Source organism: Ambystoma mexicanum, chromosome 12 (genome assembly GCF_040938575.1).
Source record: "Ambystoma mexicanum isolate Mex_15411 chromosome 12, UKY_AmexF1_1, whole genome shotgun sequence".
NCBI classification, from domain to species: domain Eukaryota; kingdom Metazoa; phylum Chordata; class Amphibia; order Caudata; family Ambystomatidae; genus Ambystoma; species Ambystoma mexicanum.
The window spans coordinates 70,057,383-70,076,875 of NC_090936.1; the positions used below are offsets into that span (position 1 = coordinate 70,057,383).

The 19,493-nt window shown below is 45.1% G+C and overlaps 1 protein-coding gene across 1 annotated transcript in view; it reads right to left on the reverse strand.

The window, feature by feature from the left end:
* IRAK4 (interleukin 1 receptor associated kinase 4) overlaps positions 1–19,493 on the reverse strand; it is a 149,925-nt gene that overhangs the window by 104,138 nt on the left and 26,294 nt on the right. The window contains exon 3 of the mRNA XM_069628018.1: positions 7,408–7,553. Within this exon, the coding sequence (XP_069484119.1) occupies positions 7,408–7,553 (146 nt within the window). The remainder of the gene's footprint in view (positions 1–7,407; positions 7,554–19,493) is intronic.

A 19,493-nucleotide genomic window follows, 5' to 3' on the forward strand; every position in this document is an offset into this window, starting at 1 on the left:
TACGCAGCTCGGTCGAGGATTTTTATTAAAAATGGGACAGTATTGATTGGCCTGTAATTTGTAGGTATGCTGGGATCCAATGTAGGTTTTTTCAGGAGAGGGATGGCCCACGCATCCTTTAGATTGTCAGGTACAATCCCAGAGCTAAAGGAGGAGTTGATGAGCGTAGTGATGAAGGGTGCTAGGGCGTGAGCTGCTTCCTTAATAATGGGCGCAGGACAAAGGTCACCATGACAGTTGGAAGGTTTTAGGCTAGCGATGATCTTTTCCACTTCAGAAATGGAGAGTGGAGAGCAGCTAAAAGGAATCAGAGAATCTGGGATGGAGTGGTTAATGGCAGGTATAAGGTTCGGTTGAGGGTTGGATTGAAGGCTAGTTTGTTTGTTGATTTTAATTTGGAGAGTGGCAATCTTGCCTAGGAGAGGCTCTTGGATTTTGGAACACCAGGTGCTATCTTTGGTGCAGGTGTCAGGTGCAGTAACAGGAGTTTCAAGTTCTTTTAGGATTTTGAACAATTCTTTGGTATTGGATTTAGCTTGCTCGATACGTTTATTGTATGTGTCTTTTTTGCCTGGAGTATGGCTTCCTTGTAATTGAGGGTAGCCAAGAGTAGACACAATTTGTTAGCTGGAGAGTGGTTGCTTTTCCAGTGAGATTCCGCGCTTTGTTTTTCTTTGCGCAAAGTTCTAAGCTGGGGTGTAACCCAAGAATTCAGGTGGGCTCGAGGTTTGGATTTTCTCAGTTTAGAGGGTTGCGGTGGTGTCTAAGGCTTTAAGCATAGCCCAATTAAAAGCGTCAACCAAGACCGTGGAGTCAGAGCATGAGAGAACCTGGTCATTGAGAACAGGGAGGAGGAGAGGGAGGAGTCTGTCGCAGGTGATGTCACGTTTATTGCGAGTGGCCGTAGCAGGTGAAATGCTTGGAGAAGGGCCGACAGGTTTGGACTGGATATTGAACATAATTAAGTTGTGGTCAGTCCATGAGCACTGTTGGTTGGAGGTGATGTTGATGGGACAATTGTGGGCAGCTATCCAGTCAAGGGTTCTGCCCTTGTTGTGGGTAGGTTGGTTTATGAACTGTGTGAATCCTGCATTAGAAAGGATATTATCAATAGTCGTGGCAGCAGTGTCCTTGGGGTCAGAAAGACCTAGGTTGAAATCCCCCAATATCGTGACTTGGGAATTAGTTCTGGTGTTGTGAGTGATGATGTTAGAGAGGTCCTCAGCGAAGGTGGATAGCGGGCCGGGTGGCCGGTAAAGTAGATGGAAGGTGATAGAGTGGTTAGGGGTAACAGCTAGTTTAGCTGTCAGTGCTTAAAGAGTGGAAAAGTGGTGCGTGGCAGAGAGGTGGAAGTTTAGAGCATTTTTGTGGATAATGGCAATGCCACCACCTTTGGACTGATTAGAATTACGGTCATGTCTGATGATGTTATAGCCTGGAGGGATGGCGAGGGAGAGTAGAGGGCTTGAGGCTGCGTGAAGCCAAGTTTCGGTAATTGCTATGAAGTCGAGGTCAAGGTTGAGGATGAGGTCGGCTACTTCAAGGGCGTGAGCCGAGAGTGATCTGGCATTGATTAACACACTTTGATATCGCTCGAGTTGGGGAAATTAGAAAGGGATGGTGAAAGATTTGGCGTAGGTGTGGCCGGAAAGGGGGTCCGTGGCAGTTTGTTACGATGCACTGAGTGATGGGAAGCGTGGGTGAGTCGTGAGCCGAGTCTGGCATTTCTCAAGGTGATGGGGGATGGTATGTTTGGTAAAGGTCTAGAGGCAAAATGTTGGATCCATAAGGCTGGGTTGTTGAGGTAAGGGTTGGTGTGGAGAGCAAAGGAGGGCATAGTTGTGGTGTGGTGCTGGTGTAGCTGGCGGACGGGGACGGGGGTGTGGTTGAGTGTGGTCCAACCAGAGTGCAGTATAAGGAGGAGAAGGGTGGGCAGTAATCTAGTGAGTAGGACACAGAGTGTACATAGGTGAATCTATAGCTATTAGACTGTAGGTGAAGGGCATTTTGACCTGGTATAGTCTAGGAGCAAGTGGTCAGATAAAGACCAAGAGGGCTGTTAGCAACCGTAAAGGACAGAACACCCAGGGTGGACTGTGGGTGACTGTGAGTCATAACACAATCAGTGTAGTTTGTTAGCGACCTTACGGCGCAATTAAATCAGGGTGGTCCGTTAGTGACCAAAAGGCAAAGCACAATCACAATGGTCCGTTAGCGACCATAAGGCACAACGCAGTTACAATGGTCCGATGGAGACCAAAAGGCACAGTACAATCACAATGGTCCGTTAGCGACCATAAGGCACAATGCAGTTACAATGGTCCGATGGAGACCAAAAGGCACAGTACAATCACAATGTTCCGTTAGCGACCATTAGGCACAGCACAGTTACAGTGGTCCGTTGGCGACCATAAAGGCACGATACAATAGACTTGCAGGTTGGCCAAGACATTGGCTTGGTGAAGGGATAACACGGTGTGGCCCCAATAGTACTGAGGTAGTATAGTCAGCTGTAGTAAGACGGGTAGGGTCTAAAGTGACCATATGGCAAGATACAGATCAGTATGGACTGATAGCGATTATAAGGTACAGCATTGATCATAGGTATATTGTAGGTGACCCTAATGCGCTAAACACATCAAAGGATATAGTATCTAGGATACAATGCACACGAGTTATGAATAGGCCAAGGTAGCATAATCAGGAGGCAACTATATGCAATGGGGCAAGGTGGTAGTTATGCAAGTAGCGTGGGGCGCATATCATAATAGGCAGAGGTGGTAGTACGGAGTGAAACACATACCAGGTTGGAAATAAGTCAAGATGAAGTGCTGGATAAAGATGTGGTCCATGGAGATTGTTTCCTGTGCGAGTAGAATTTAACAGCAGTTGTGTACTCACAGGTGTTGATCGCCGATAGCGGGATTAAAACTGCTCCTTCGACTTTGCAGGAGGTTTCACTCTGCAAGGCTAGTGGCGCAAAGTGGCGAACAGGGGCAAACAGGAAGGGGCCTTGCTCACTTGGTCCTTCCTCAAAGTGGGCCGGCTTCCGCCTGCCGGTGGCCCTCTGGGGAAGAAGGTGTTGCTAGGCAACACAGTAAACAATAATGGCGGCGGCCATCTTGGATGCGGGAACTCGTGTCGAAATGCACACGATTCCGGGTGCCTGCAAAAGGAGGCACGGGGTAGTGCGCACCGCCGGTGGGCTTCAGGCTCAACGGGCGGATGAATCTGCTGGAGCGCTTCCACGCGCTTCTGAAGTTTACTTCAGTTGATGCACGGCTGCTCCTGCAGTCCGTGTTGTTGATGGGCAGCAGGACGCTGAAGGTGCATCGGGTGCATGGTGAGGGGGCTCCTGCCCTCTCGAGCGTCAGGATGAATGAATGCATCTCCTTTGCACCTAGATGATTTAAGCTTTTGATGATGGCTAGGACTTCCTGTGACAAGGTTTCTTGAAGGTGAAATTGTTGGGTCGGGTGGTTAGGGAGATGAGGGGATGGGGGCCTGGGTGACGAGGTGAGTGTGGAGGTTGGCTTGATTGTTCAGGAATTCAGTGTTCAGCAAGTCAATTTTGTTGAGCATCGAAGATTGGACACTGATGCTCCAGGCCTCATCCTTGGTGAAGGTGTGTAAGGGGTGGAGGAGGAGGGCTAGAGGTCTCAAGTTCCTTAAAGATGAAGCCCTCTCAAGTGTCAGAGCTGGCACTGGCGAATCTTGTGTTGTATGACTTGGATTTGGCGGATATAATTGCTAGCTTGTAGAGCTTGTTAATTTTAGCAAAATCACCTTTCAGTGTGTCTGAGGGATTTATTTGCCACAGTAGTTCTGCCTAGCGTTTCTTATTGCGTAGTTGTAGAAAGTCTGTGGTATACCAGGAATTAGAGTGTCTAAGTGGTTTGACTTTACGTGGGACTAAGGGGGCAAGAATGTTGACTGCCATGGATAATGTGGATGCATATATATCTACTAGGACGGTGGGGTCATTTGAGAAAAGAGGTTTGAGGCTGGGTGTATCCAGCCAAGGCAGGATGCTTTCTTTTGTAAGCTTCCGCGAGCTGCGTGTGAGAGCTGAGGTTTCTTGGTGTGAGGGATAGTAAAATCGATAATGTGGTGGTCTGACCAAGGACAGGCAGTGTTGGCCTTGATTGCAACGTTACAGTTAAGGTCCATGATCCAGTCCAAGGTGCAGCCTTTTGTGCGAGTGGGGATGGTGATGCAATGTCTGAAGCCCAGGGTATCGAGGGCCTTAAGCAGAGAGGCTGCATGTAGGTCTCCAGGGTCGTTGAGGCCTAGGTTTAGGTCTCCCAGGAGGATGATTTTGGAGGAGGCATTGATGTTTAACTCCAAAATGTGGAGGAGATGTCTTTCGAAGGAGAATGTAGGGCCAGGTGGGTGGTAAATGAGGTGGATAGCCATGGTGCAGGTGGGTGTAGGGGACAACTTGATGGATAGGATGTCCATATTCCCTTCAATGGTGGTGTTCTCCTGTCTAATGGGAAGGGAGTCTTTGGCTAACGGAGCGAAACCTCCTCCCCTAGAGGTAGGCCGGTAAATCCGGTAGATAGTGTAGCCTGTGGGAATTGCTATGGGAAGGGCGGGACCTGAAGCATTGTGGAGCCAGGTTTCTGAGATGGCCAGGGCATCGAGGTAATGGGAAGTGAGAAGGTTTTGATCTCCAGGGCATGGGCAGATAAGCAACAGGCATTGAGGAGGGTGCAAATCAGATCAGGATCTTTGATTAGGGGGATGGGCCCAGGCTCTTTATGGCTGGTCCAGGTGGGCAGGAGGTCTCCTAGAGTTAAAGGAGTGTGTGTAGTCAGAAGGAAGGGCAAGGGGGATCACTTTGTGAGGGTATCATTTGGTGTCAGCGCGATGTGGCAGCTGTCCATGGCAGGAGTGTAGTAGGGGATGGCTTCTTTTCTAGGGGGAACAATAAAGGCGGCGGCAGCAGAGATAGGTATATTAAGGTGTGCAGAGCTATGTTGGTATGTGGGCTTCACGGACCCTTGGTCTGGGTGGCTGGAGTGAGTACTGGAGCAAAGAGCTGCCAGTGAGGAATGGGTTGCATGCCCATTGGTACTATTACTGTGGCTGGGGGGTCTGGTGCTGTGTGGGGTTCTATAGCCGAGTGGCAGAGTGTGAAGGTGGCTCAAGGCGCTTGCTTGAGTGCAGTGGCTTAAAGATAGTGGAGGCATTAGCAATGGTGGGCTTGGTGCTTGTATGAAGGGAAGCCGTTTCATGAAAGTTGTGTGTTTCAGGTGAAGGTGTGGTCGTAAAAGTGGAAGCATGTGATGTTGTGAGCTTATCTATACAGTAGCTTGTGTTGGGAGTAATAACAATTAAAACAGGCTATCAACGGAGTTGAGGGAATATGCACAATACCAGGCCTAGCATTGACAAAGGTAGCACACGAAACATTACTTTGGTACCTAGCGTTAGCAGAGACATCATAGTTAAAGGTGGAAGTCACAGGTACAGTATGTAAGCATGAGTCAACAAGCATGTTATAATGATAATGATGTGTTATTTATATAGCGCCTTAATCCAAAGCGCTTTACAGAGCACATATATACATACAATATCACCCAACCGAAATTGGGACTCATTTATCGACCTCGGAAGGATGAAAGGCTGTGTTGGCCTTGCCAGGATTCGAACCTGCGACCTGCAGATCACGCTCAGATAGCAGCAGCGAGCACTCAACCCGCTGAGCTATCAGCTGCAGCACATTATAAACTGTAATGTCTGAAACAGCCAGCTGGTGGCAATGTGATTTTTTGAATGGCCGTATCGCTATGAGATTTGTATGCAGCGTTCGGGTTCCTGAGAGTAATGTTTGTGCCATGCATCAGGTCTGTGCAGCTGGGAGAGTTGCTTGTGTGGCCAAATGTCTGGACTACGGGGTGTGTGGTGAGGTTTTTGGAGATTTGGGAAGGACTTGCCTCAGGGGAAATGTGGGAGGCGTATCGATAATGTGCAGAGCCTGGAATGTGGAGACAGTGGAGTTCACAGTTCTGGCGGGCCAGAGCATTAGCTACGTTGATGACTGATCAGTGTGGGCGGCCACGTAGGTGCTCGTAAGAGGAAGTGCCTACTGGATGCTGTCAACGGGCAAGCAGGATGTCAAGCAGATCTCAAGCGTAAAAGGGTGCCAGAGGTAGTGCTGTGTGAGCTGGGAGAGTCGGATTTCTATATACAGAGGAAAGGGGGCAGCGGTTACTCAATGTCGGATCTTTGCGACTGTGAGACAGAGGTCTCTTCAACTGGGCTTGTGCACACATATACCGCACTGCTTGGCAAGCCGGGGTCATTACTTGAGAGCGGGCATATGGGCAGAGGTATTTGAATTGGAGATATCGATGTGTCGTGCATTGTGCGCTGCAGGCAGGCAACGTGAGGGGATGGGCAATGGGATTATCAACGCGTAAGTCAGGTTAAAGTATTTAGTCTTAAATGATGTGCGTGGCGTGTGCATGCTGTAGTTCCCGAGCACACTGCAGTGCTTACCTTAGGGAGCCTTTTAGTCCTTGGAGTGCAGGTCCGTGCAACAGGGGGGTTTGCATTCCTGCTTCGCCAGCGGAGACCGGCAGAGACAAATGGCAGAAGCCTTAAACACAGGCCTTGATATCAGGCCAGTTTCCACTCCCGGCGTGCAGGGGGGGGGGGGGGGATGACCAAGGCACCAGCCAATCAGCTCCAGGGCAGCCTGTGGCAGGCTAGGAGCCCAGTGGTGGTTCCTCCACAGAGACGGCCATCTTAATGTCACATCTAGATCGGATTTCAGTCTAACACTGCAGTTAGGACAGATTCCGGTAAGCCCACTTAGCACAGCAGGGATGGAATTCAGAATGATCCATAAGCACAGGTAGGTAGAAGAGTCAGCCAACCGTCCACCTCCCTGACATGGTTTCCTTGATAGCGAGGCCAGGGAGAACAGACTTTCCCGATGAGGGGGAATCTATGTACAACAGGAGGAAAACAGAAAGATTTCACACTTTCCTTAGCACAACCTTAACCTGCAGCGTTATTTGGTCTCTGATAACATGCTACTGCATACTGACCGCTGCTTCGAAAGAACCATTTGTTTGCTACCGCTCACCCATAACTTAAAAGACACATTACTAAAAATTCACCAGTGTCCTGTAATAAAACAAAAATGCCATTTAGGATTAAACAGAACACAAGTAAAACAGAAAAAGAGTCAACAAACTCTGGCTAAATCCATTTCGCTAGTGTTTGCAAAATGCACAAAACATGACTTTTAGGCAAATCTTGGAAGGAAGATTTTATTGGTCTGTACACAGCATCTACAAACATTGTATTTATTGAATACATGGAAGACAAGCAAGGTTAGGAATGTGTTATAATGCGGTTTAGACAGGTGTAGTAGAGCAAGGGGATAATTACCTGGTAATAAAAGGCGTGCTGCTGCTACAAACTTATTTCTATCCAACAAATCGACAAGATCGCTAACCGTACAGTTTGTGGTACCCCAGTCGTGGAGCAACTCGCATGTTGGGCTTTTCCCCATCTGAAAACATCCTTCAAATCTCCTTGAAGACAAAATGAAAAAAGTACAAAAATAAATTAATTGTCTAAACGTTTTCAAAATCCTAGAGAACCATTTGTCCCACTAAAGAAAACAAATATACATTTTAAAATAAAACACTTCCATCCTTTGTGTATTGGGGTTTTATATCTACAGAAACCTACTTTTGCTTGAGTGAGATATTCCAGTACAAACAACTTTACTAATTTCTTTTCTTTTTTAACACTTTATTTAGTTCAACAAACAATTACAATTCAGAATCAGAAAAGACATTCATAAGCAAAACAATCAGAGCATATTTTGAGAACAAAATTTAGTAGTTAAGTCAAGACAAATATAGAAAAAAGACAGTCTGTAAAGGAACATATGTTCTCTGATTACTAATTAACTGCTAATCTATTATCAAAACACAATGTTTTATTTTACCAACAAAATTACAATGTAGAAGACACAAACATAAACCCTCCCCTCCCACCACCAGAAAATGAAAACAAAATCAAAAACCATTCTGACAGAGCATCAAGCATAACACTCATTAAACTAACTCAATTGTTCATTATAGACTTCTTCTCTATGCAATTTACCTAACTTCAATTTCTAAAAAAGTGAAAGAATTTGCACCGTAACCAGCCAATCTTCCACGCATGGCTTTTTCCTAGTCTTTCAGACACGCAGTAAGTGCTGGGGTTGTTTGAAGGAGAAGGAAAAGGTTACTATGTTACACATGTTATGGAATTGTGAGAAATTAATGGGTTTTTGGAATTAAGTCTTGTATAGGGTTGATATGGTATGTGAGATTGCTTTTCCTAGAAATCCATTAGCTGTGATAATGAAGTCTTTGAGTTGTGTTTGGCATCTTGAATATCTGATGTTGTGTTGGATTAATAAAGTCCTTTTGGTTGCCGCTCGATTAATATTGCGTGTCTGGAAGACTAGGAAAACGTTACTAATTTCTAATATATCCTTTAGCTTGTATACGAAATAAAAAAAAATGAATTGCTAGTAACCTTTGAGGTGTACAATGGATTTGGCTGACATTTTGCAGATACTTTCATATGTACGGGCCCCCCCGCCCCAGACTGGACATTTTGGGAAAGATGTTAGGCCGCACAGCGAAAACTGCTGCACGGAATTGGATCAGATCCGAAACAACTTGGGCACGAAGCATTGATTTGCGATCGTTTTGTGGTCTGGGGTTATTGCATTTAGTAGTTTTAAAAATATTTGACGAAGAAAAAAAATAGATCTTTCTCTCATGGTGCATTGCAATAGAGAGACTTTTCAGAAATGAAAAGTCTGCCATCTTTTTTTTCTCCTAATGCGAGAGAGAGCCGCAGTTATACCTGCCAATACCGGAAAACAGAAAGCTGAAAAATTCCATTTCGAAGAGGCAGACAGAGGAAATGGCATTAAGGTAGAGGTGGGGTAAAGAGGGCAGCATGTCAAATTGGGGAGTTAGAGGTGGGCTAGGGTCCGACTTTGCAGTATGAACATTTTCACGTAGCTGGGATTATTCAGCAGGATAACGAATAACCACGGCTACAGGAGAAGACAAAATTAGGAATGAAAGTGCGCCAGACGGAACGACAAGTGTTTAAGGGGTATGGTAGAGGCCTTGAGGGGAGTGGGGGAGCGGGCACTTGGTGAGTGCCAGGGAGGGCAGAAAAGTAATATTTTTTGTTCCTGATAAACGCAGGTATCAAACAGTTACAAATAATCATGGCTATCTGTAGTACATGGTTGTTATGGCCGTGGTTATGGGGAAAAGGTTTTTTAATAAATTGACAGCTACAGCGAGGTTGGGCGTAAACAATCTCTAGCCTTGGCCCAAAACCATGGCTGGTGGCCTGATAGCGTTTTAAAGAGAGTGGGCAAAGGCGAAGGCCGGAAGTGTTCTAAAACATACAGTGGACATGGCCGGAAGGCCATGACTAGTGGCTTGGCAATGTTGTAAAATATACAGTGGACACGGCCGAAAGACCATGGTTAGTGGCTTGGCCATGTTGTAAAATATACAGTGGACACGGCCGAAAGGCCATGGCTAGTGGCTTGGTGGTGTGGTAAAAAAATATACAGTGGGCACGGTCGAAGGGAACTCGGCGTGTTCCCATTGCAAAGCTCATGAGCACATACATATTATAGGAGATGGGATTCACAATGATATAACGAGAGTGTGCCGTGTTAAGTCTGTCATGACTTCCCCAATGCGCTGAATTTCAGGGTTTTGTTGCAATACATTTGGGCACCTTAACTAAAGTTTTTTCAGTGACACATTTTTTAAAAATAAGTTAATGCTATGATAGGCCTATTTAAATAACATAGGTAACTTTCAAGGCAGTTTTGATATAGTGAGGTCGCCATCTCAAAATGTCACACAAATGTCTGCCTATATCTTAGCCGATAGGCAAAGTGATGACTCCCATCAACTGTGGCTGACAGAAGACTTTCCATTTCGTCTACTAGTAAGGCTATATTCTGCAAACCCTACTAGTGCACATTGTCTGGATTTAGGAAGTATTTACTGGGTGTCTAGGGCCTTTTTGCCTCTGCTGCCTGCTGTATGGGCATTGCAAGGACAGCGATATCTAAATGCATACCACAATGGAGCTTCACATTCTTCAAAGATACACTGAACTGTATGCGCAAAGACAACAAAAGGATACAATTACTTATTTCTAGGGTCCCTGGCTGATAAAACCTACAAGAAAGCATGTTGCTCCTATTGGTGCAGTTTCATTTTGGATTTACAATGGTTTTAAAAGTGGGTGCATGCAAATGCTGGGTTCTTGTCTTGTGAGCCAGTGGTTCCCAAAAGAAATGATCAGTCTAGACCCCTGGATCGTTGTATTTAGATTGCCATATGGCCATTCTATAATAGCTCCAGGGCCCCCTTAGAGTACGCAGGTCCAGATGTGTACAATGTTGGGTCAGTTGAGTGATGCAAGGAAGATGGGATGGGCTTTGAAGTCAGGTGAGTGGTACATGGCAACATTAATTAATTAAGCACTTCCAGCGGCATCCACCTACAGTTAATAACACCTCATAATACAGCCCATAAAATTAAGTATTTAGATGGTGCTTTTTGACCGATTACTCCTGCTTCTAAGGGCTGTATTAGGGGCTGTATTAGGAGGTGCTCTGGAACTTGTGCTCTGTATCAAGACAATGATATAATCAGCCCTACAGATAAGGGGTGTATCCGCCACGTTTACTCCCTAAAATAGGCAACTACTCTTGCATTGACACGAGCATCAGGTGAGATGGCTTATATTATTTATTTATTTGGATTTATAAAGCGCCCAGCGGCCCGGAGGCATAGTGGCGCTGTTACAGAATAATCACTTAATACAAGTTAGGACAGATATTTCCGAAGCAGTAATAGAGCAGAAGTGCAAGCAGTAATACAAATTAGGACAGATATTTCATAGGCAGTAATACAGGTTAAAGGACAGTGTTGAAGGTGTTCCAAGGTTACAGAGGAACAGTGTTGAGACTGTACCTTTTGGAAGTGGTCCAGTTAAATAACTGTTTTAGCACCTTTCTGAATACTGTGAGGGATTCTTTGTTTCTTAAGCTGAGCGGAAGCGCGTTTCAGGCTTTTGGGGCTAATACTTCAAAACTAGTGCCGCCCGCTTTCGCTCTGTTGAATGCTGGGACTGAGAGTAGGTGAGAGTATTGGTCACGTTTTGCTCTGTAGGCCGGAGCCTGGTGTATTATTTCTGCTAGGTAGGCTGGTGCGGTTTGGGCGATGCATTTGTGTGTGATCGTGAGGGCCTTAAATGTTATGCGTTCTTTGATCGGGAGCCAGTGGGCATCTTTCCTCGCCTGGGAGATGTGCTCTCTCCTAGGAATGCTAAGGGTGGCTCTAAGGGCGCTGTTTTGTGCTATTTGCAATCTGTTAGTGTTGTTTGCGGAAGTGCCTAGGAGTAAGATGTTACAGTAATCAAGTTTTGCGCCAATTGTGGCTCTCGCGAGGTTAAGGCAGTTATTTGGTGACAAGTGGGGTTTTACTGAGTTTAAGATTTTTGTTGTAAGTGCAGCTGAAGATGAGATGGCGCCGACTTGCCTGTCCATTGATAAGTTGGAGTCCAGATATACACCAAGATTTTTCACTGAAGTAGAGGTTGTAATAACAGTGTTCTCAATACTGAAGGAGCTGTATTTGTCGTCTAGTTTTTTAGGGATTCTTTTGGGCCTACCAGTAGAATTTCTGTTTTTCCCCCATTTAAACAGAGACCATTGGCTGACATCCAAGCCTGGATGTGTGCATATGAATTCTGGAGGGTGTTGAGGTCTTGTTCATAGTTCCCTATTAGAGGGAGAAGAATTTGTGTGTCGTCGGCATAGTTGGTAAAAGCTATGCCGAATTCTTCTAGGTCACTGAACAGGGGAAGGGTGAATAGATTGTAGAGAGTGGGGGAGGTACATGATCCTTTTGGCACTCCGCATCCAATGAGGGATGGAGAGGCCGAGGCTTGGTCGAGAAGACCCTCATAGCTCGGCCCTCCAAGAAGGATGTGATCCAGGCGGTAGCTTCTTGGGAGAAGTGAGCAGTGTCAGTGAGATGTTTACACAGGATCTTATGGTCAAACAAGTCAAAGGCCGCCGAGAGATCCAAGAGTAGGAGTGAAGATTTGCCTTTGTCCATGGTTTCGAGTAATTGGTTCTTAAAGTCCAGTAGTGCTGATTCTGTGCCGTGACGAGGGCGGAAGCCAGATTGTCTTTTACCTAGGATGTTGTGAGTTTCCATGTAAGACTGAATCTGTAAATAGGCAGCCTTGACCAGAATTTTCAGCAGGAATGGCACAGTGGTAATTGGACGGTGGTAGTTTGGGGAGTCAGGGTCAAAGGTAGGTTTCTTTAATCTACTACAAACTGTGAGTTTGTCAGTCGTTGAGACTCTTGCCTCGCACTTGGTCCTTATGCTATATTAGCGCATTCTGTTAACCTGTACTGCCCACCATAGTATCTAACAGCTCCTAATGATGCAATTTCTAAAGTTAATGAGTCAGTAAATCGCATATTACCACTGCCCCTACTAGCTTGTATTTTGCCTCTATTGCACATCTTCTGCCAATTATACAGGATTAGCTGTTCTATGCTCACTACTACCGTACCAATGTTGTAGGATAAGCCTATTTTGAGGATCACACTCACTTATATATGAATAACCAATATGCTTACATTTGCCTATGTAGGATTAGCCCTTTCATTGTTTAAATGAATATATGCTTAGTCTGCTAGTGTACCTACCTACGCAAGATTAGCCTACTCTAGTGATGACACTAACACGCGACTGTTATCCTAATGTACTCACGTTTACTCTGCTTCTTGCCATCGGCTTGCTAGCAGCCATTTGCTTATCTGTATGTATTGAGCTAGCACACTAGAATACCCAGCCTCCCTGTCTACCTTGGGCCAATTTACTGTGCATCCCTAGTCTATTCCCAGATGCTAGACGAGATCCCTGTGCCACAGAGAAACAATGTATTGTGTCATCCAGACCACTGCGCTACTCAACCACGGACACACCTACTAAATTTTGGTCAGCCCTAACCCTAGCCTATTAGCAAATATAATGTATCTAGGGAATATTCTGCTGATTATATACCAATTCGCTATATCCTTCGTAACCATGTCTCCAAGTAAAGTCTCACCATGTCCATTATTAGACAGAAACCTCCGACTTCGTGCGAGACTACCCCGACTCTACGAGCCTAGGCATAATAAAGTGAATAGTATGAACTGCCAACTCAAGGACCCAGACACCAATTTATCAACAGGCCCTGCCCACAAGCCCTACTGTCACAACCACTCGCCATCCACTACCTCTCACAACATGAAGTCCTCATGTCCTAACTCTGGTGGCCACATTAGGAATCTTAAAATGAATACCATTTCTGGAGGCTTAATTAACTCAAGGTCTCTAGTGGCACACGTGACAGAAATAGCCTACCTACTAGCCTCTGACAACCCCGATTTCTTGGCTATCACTGAAATCATGGCTTAATGATGCAGCAGGACCAGCCCTTATGCTTGCCATCCCAGATAACTTTCACATCCTAAGAATGGATAGACCTAATGCTAAAGGGGGCGGTTTAGCCATTATATCTAAAACAAGCCTCGAACTAAGACTCTGTACCTCTCAACCCCTCAAATCGTGTGAACTACTCACGGCCAAGTAACCAGACCCTAACCATCCATTTATTGTAAAGACCACCTGGCCCCATTGGCACATTCGAAGAAGACCTGTCTAGTCTGCTTTCTAATAATACGAAGGATTCATTGCAGATACTAGTGCTAGGTGATTTTAACTTAGGTTTTAATGATCCTGAGGATAAACGAGCACAATCTATAGCAGCCATTCTAGCTGAGCATGGCTTCACCCAAAGAATCCACGACCACCCTTGACTGGGTTGCCGACTTAAACTGCTCATCCACTATTCTGAACATATCCCCGCAATCCTGGACAGACCACTACTTGATAAACTTCACCCTAACTTTAGACAAATCTATGCCTAAAGCCATGGCTATGGCACCTCCATTACATACAAGAAGTAAAAAAAATATCACAATTGACAAATTATTGCTGCTCCTCCTGCCCTCGCTGGACTCTACCCCCATGAATGCCAACCCTAACCTTTTAGTTAAGATCTATAATAACTCCATGGCTAAAGCCCTGGACACTATCGCGCCTGCCAAACTCCGAAAAAGTAAACCAAAGGCCCACTTGAATACGTAGTTCACTCCCCAACTTAAAGAGCTAAGACTCCAAAAAAGAAAGCTACAAGCAATTTGGCGGCACTCCCCTTCTGAGGATAAAAAAAATACAAGAAAGAAAGAATTAATACAAACAAAAAATGTGTTTAAGGAAAGAACTGCGAAAGCAAACTCCAACACTAAGGAGCTCTTTGTGATCCTCCGGAAGCTAGAATCACCCATACCTCCTGTAGACAACATCCCGAAAGACAAACAATGGTGCACGGACATCCAAAATGCACTGACCAATAAAATAGCCTCCCAACAAACTAAAATCGAGAAAAAGAAAGCGTCATTGATACCAATAGTGACCTCTACCTCCCTTCCGCCCAAAGCCCCCAACCTTCCAACACCGTTTTGTTTCACTAAAGTGTCGATCCTGGAAATTGGAAAGGCGACAATTGCCCTGCCCAAATAGTCAAAGATGCAGCTAGATATCTAGCTCCATTTATAACCAAACCTATACATGCATCCTTCAAAACAAGCTGTGTCCCTGAGAGCTTAAAAGAATCTTGGGTTCTTCCTCTCCTGAAGAAACAGACACTGGACCCATCCATCCACACGAATTACCGCCCCATTACAGCGGTCCCATTTCTTCTCAAAATAATCGACCGGGTAGCATACCTTCAGATCCAGGGTTACCTCGAAGCAAACCACCTTCTAGGATCTTGACAATCAGGCTTTAGACCCCAACACGGCACTGAGACAGCATTAATTGACCTTAAGACGCAAATTGATGAGCTAAAAGACAAGGGTAAAACGGCGATGTTATTGCTCCTAGACCTATCGGCTGCTTTCGACTTGGTGGACCACGCAGTGTTATGCAAACAGTTAGCAACAGCGGCTCACTTCTCAAGTGACGCCATAGCTTGGGTTCAATCATTTCTATCTAATAGAACATTGAGAGTATTTTCCCCTTCTGCCTCAGCGGATCCGATCCATACTACCTGCGGCGTCCGTCAAGGATCATGTGTCTCACCCACCATGTATAATATCTTTACCAAGCCCCTCTTTGACAAATTGTACAGACATGGTGTCACCTACACTAATTATGCAGATGACACCCAGATCCTCATTCCCCTTTCAGGCAATTTCGTCAGTGATACGGTCTTGGTAAACGAGATATACACTCTCATTCAGGCATGGAAGGCGACCCATGGCCTCTGCTTGAATGACGAGAAAACAGAGATCATGATCCTTGGCTCCAAAGCCAATTTAAACAAACTATCTCCAAACTACGCCTCATTCAACATAGATGGAAACACAATCAGAACAGTAAATGAGGTAAAAACATTGGGATTCTATCTGGATTCTACCTTAACCTTAAGGAAGCAGGTAATCTCGCTAGCCTCTTCGACGGCCTACAAAGGCAACCCCAGAGCATGCAGACCGTATCTATCTGAAGTAAGCTGCATCACCCTGGCCAATGCCCTTATATTATCTAAGCTTGATTACTGTAATGTGCTCCATTTAGGAGCTAACAATTACATCCTCAATAAATTGCAGATACTGCAAAATAATGCTCTGAGAACGGCCTTGAACCTCCCCAACAGAGAGCATATTTCAAATACCAGAAGAGACCATCACTGGTTAACAATTAGTGACAGAATACTTCTTAAACCTACATCACTCACCCACAAATGCCTGAATGACGCAGCTCCCCCATATATGGTGCATAGAATAAATAGAAAAACATCCACGCGACCATCGAGAGCCATGAACTCTCACTGTCTAGAGATACCAAGGTTCAAGCTTACCAAAGCTGGAGGAAGCAGTTTTCCAGTCAAAGCTGCACAATACTGGAATGCCCTTCCCTTGAATCTCAGAATGAACCAATCTTACACTAGCTTTAGAGTAAGTCACTGAGCTGGCTGAGGTCTATTGACAGATAACGTCCTCGGGACTACCCACCTACCCCTCCTCAGTTATCAGGAAACCACTGCCAGTCTACTGTTCTCTTTTATTCCAGTACTTGTACCTATACCTTTACCCTTGTTTTACTTATTATTATTTTAATTATCATGTCCTGCTTTGTACCTATACCTTAAAGTATTCTTTCTTGCTTTGCCCAGCTACCTATGGGTTTGGTGCGCAGTACTAAATAAATAAACAAACAATAAAGGCCAAACCCAAGCTTCCTTAAGGGCGAGCGGGATGATGCCGTTGGCGAAGGAGGCATTGATGAAGGTAGTGACAAATGGGGCCAAGGCTGTCGCACAATCTTTGACTAGATTGGCTGGGCATGTGTCCCCTTTACATAGCGATGGTTTGGTGCGCTTCATGATCAGTAGGATTTCAGGGATTGTAACTTCCCTGAATGCAAAAGGTATGGGTTTGTTTGTGCCATGTGGAGAGCCTGCAACTGGTGGGGTGGCCGAGGACTTGGGTGCGGGTGGAGTGGCTTTAGGCAGTTTGTCAAACTGAGTCTTAATTTTGTTCTTGAGTGTTTTGATTTTGTTTAACATGGCGTGTTGAATGTTACACCAAGTTTCGTTTTTCACTGTGGGTTGTGTGGAGGTTGGGGGGATAGTCAGATGCCATGTCGTAGACATGTACTTATTACAACTGCAGGTAGTTGGGAGATGGTGATTTTCCATTCTCTCACAAGGATAGGAGTAGAGCGCACAGATGAGGAATAGCCATAAAATAGCGCAGCGATTAGAGCTCTCGCTGCTACGATCTGTGTGTGATCTGCAGGTGGCAGGTTCGAATCCCAGCAAGGCCAACTCAGCCTTTCATCTGTCAGAGGTTGATAAATGAGTACCAACTTCAGTTGGATGATAATTATATGTAATTATGTTCTATGAGCAGCACTTTTGCAAAAACGCTATGTAAATAATAAATCATCACTACACTCTAAGGTGCGAATTTTAACCTAAAGAAAGGATCACTGAAATTCCCTGGAAATTATCCAGGAGCAAAACTGGCACGAGGCAGGGGACACATTTTAGCATTCCTGAGAAAGATCTACAATTATGAGAGCTCAGCCTCTCCTTTACCTGCTGAGATGTAGTGGGCCTGGTGCCCAGACTTCTAAATGGGTGCAAGGAATGAGCCACTAGAATGTGAGTGGATGATATAAGGCATGACATTAGTGACACTTGATGGATAGCACACCACTCCCATTTTCCATTATGCAGTTAACGCAACGCATTACACCCACTTACCACATCATGGCTAGTTTCAATGTCACCATTTAACACATCACTGACTATGCACAGTTCTCAGATAAGTGCTAATAATCACATCACAAACTTCCAGAATGCCTGTGAACTGATTCCTACCCAGTCATCATCATGCTCAGCTACACCAGATTCCTCAGTCCTGAAGGCCTTCCGTCCAGCAACATTTACCGTTTCATGCCTAACCGTTGAGCGATCAAAGCTCCATGTGTTAAAAACTCGAACCATAGGGAATGCTTGCTTTTTGCTTGCAGAAAGACTTGGGTGTGAACAACTGATGTCTGATTAACACACTTGGGAAATTATGACAAACCTACAGGGATTTTCTCTGATATTAAAGACAGCCAAAGTTTTACCAATGGCCTATCAATGTTACAAATACACATTTTTATTTTATAGAAGCTGTGTGAACACACAAAATGCTTCCAATATCGTACGAACCATACCAATGATTAAAACAGATTAACAAACTCAGTACACATTCTGCTTTCACACTCCCCATAGTATTCTCAGTTTGCACATTTCATTTATGCACTATGCAGGTGTGCCATGCCCTGCCCTGCTTTGCTAACTTCCCATTGGCTGAAGCAGTTTTTGAAAACAAAGCAGAGCCAACCGGGAGGGGAAGAGAGGATAGTGGTGTTGGTGGATAGTTAAGAGTACCCTGTGCTTAAGACATAGAAGAAACAGGGGGACACTGGGGTGACATGGACGGCAGTTCCTGCCATGGAGCCCTGGGTGTATGTTACGGCCCATTAGGCATAATTCCCAATCCTGCTTCTTGATCTCTATTGGATGATCCCATTTTGTCAAAAAAAACAAATCAGAGCAGTGTTGTGGCAGAGCAGCACACTGTACAAAATGGGATCCCTATTGTAACAGCCAGACACTCGCATGTGGAGGTGGGAGGGATGGGAAATCAGGGAGACAACTATTTTCATTGTGTCCAGCCATCCCGACCATGAGAGGTGCAAGTGACATTTCTCAGATAAAGCAGCAAAGTTCTAAATCATAACCATAAAAGGTGAGGTTGATAGTCTCATGAATGAGACATCAAACACAATACTCAGATATATGATACTACATCACTACACCAGACACACATCTGTCATTATAGCATTTCATGTATAGCCCGACACAGGGACAACGTGAGAAACTCACTCAAAGGGTGTGGGGGCGGATCCATGGGTTACAAGTCTATTAATGGTAATTGGCAAAGGTGGACAAATTGATTTTGCAGCTGAAAGTATCCACTTTTTAGTGAGCAAGTCCTCTTGTATATGGAGCAAATGAAGGCTCAAAGGTTCGAATAAATATTAAAGGGGGGGGGTGAGCGGGACACACTTGACAGCAGCACCTCACAAGGGAACATAAGGACAGAAGATGCCATTGGATAAGATGCAGGCTCTATGGTCACTGTGTAGGAAAAATACATTAAAGGAGAAATGCAGACTGATACCATAGCACTGCAATGCTGTCCTACAAAATCTCCAATCAATGCATTTCAAGGCCTTCTCCACATCCGGGGCAACAATAGCGGTCCGGAGGCGTTAAGTTGACGGCGCCACCACAATGATAGTGCCAAATAACGTAGTGTTTGTGGAAGACAGCCTCCCCTTCACTGCTCATCATGGCTCTCTGAGATAATCGTGACATCCAGACCCTCGCACACCAAGATCGCCACTCCGCCCCCTCTAGCAACAGCAGTAGAAAACAAATATACCTCCCTCACCCATTCTTAAGCTTCAGAAACTCTGATGTACAGAAACGTATCTCCTGAAGCAAGGCATTAGTTGATCTACCTTCTTGATATGTGTGAACACCTTAAGCAGCTTGACGGGAGTAGAAAGGCCTTTCCGATTACATGAGAATTTCAACCATTTATCGAAAGAACCTGTGAAGACAAGCAGTGTAAACTGCAAAGAATTAAAATAAAGAGAGAACAGTCAAATTGATCTTTATAGTAGCAGTTCGGGAGAATTAAGGAACACAACATGACACCA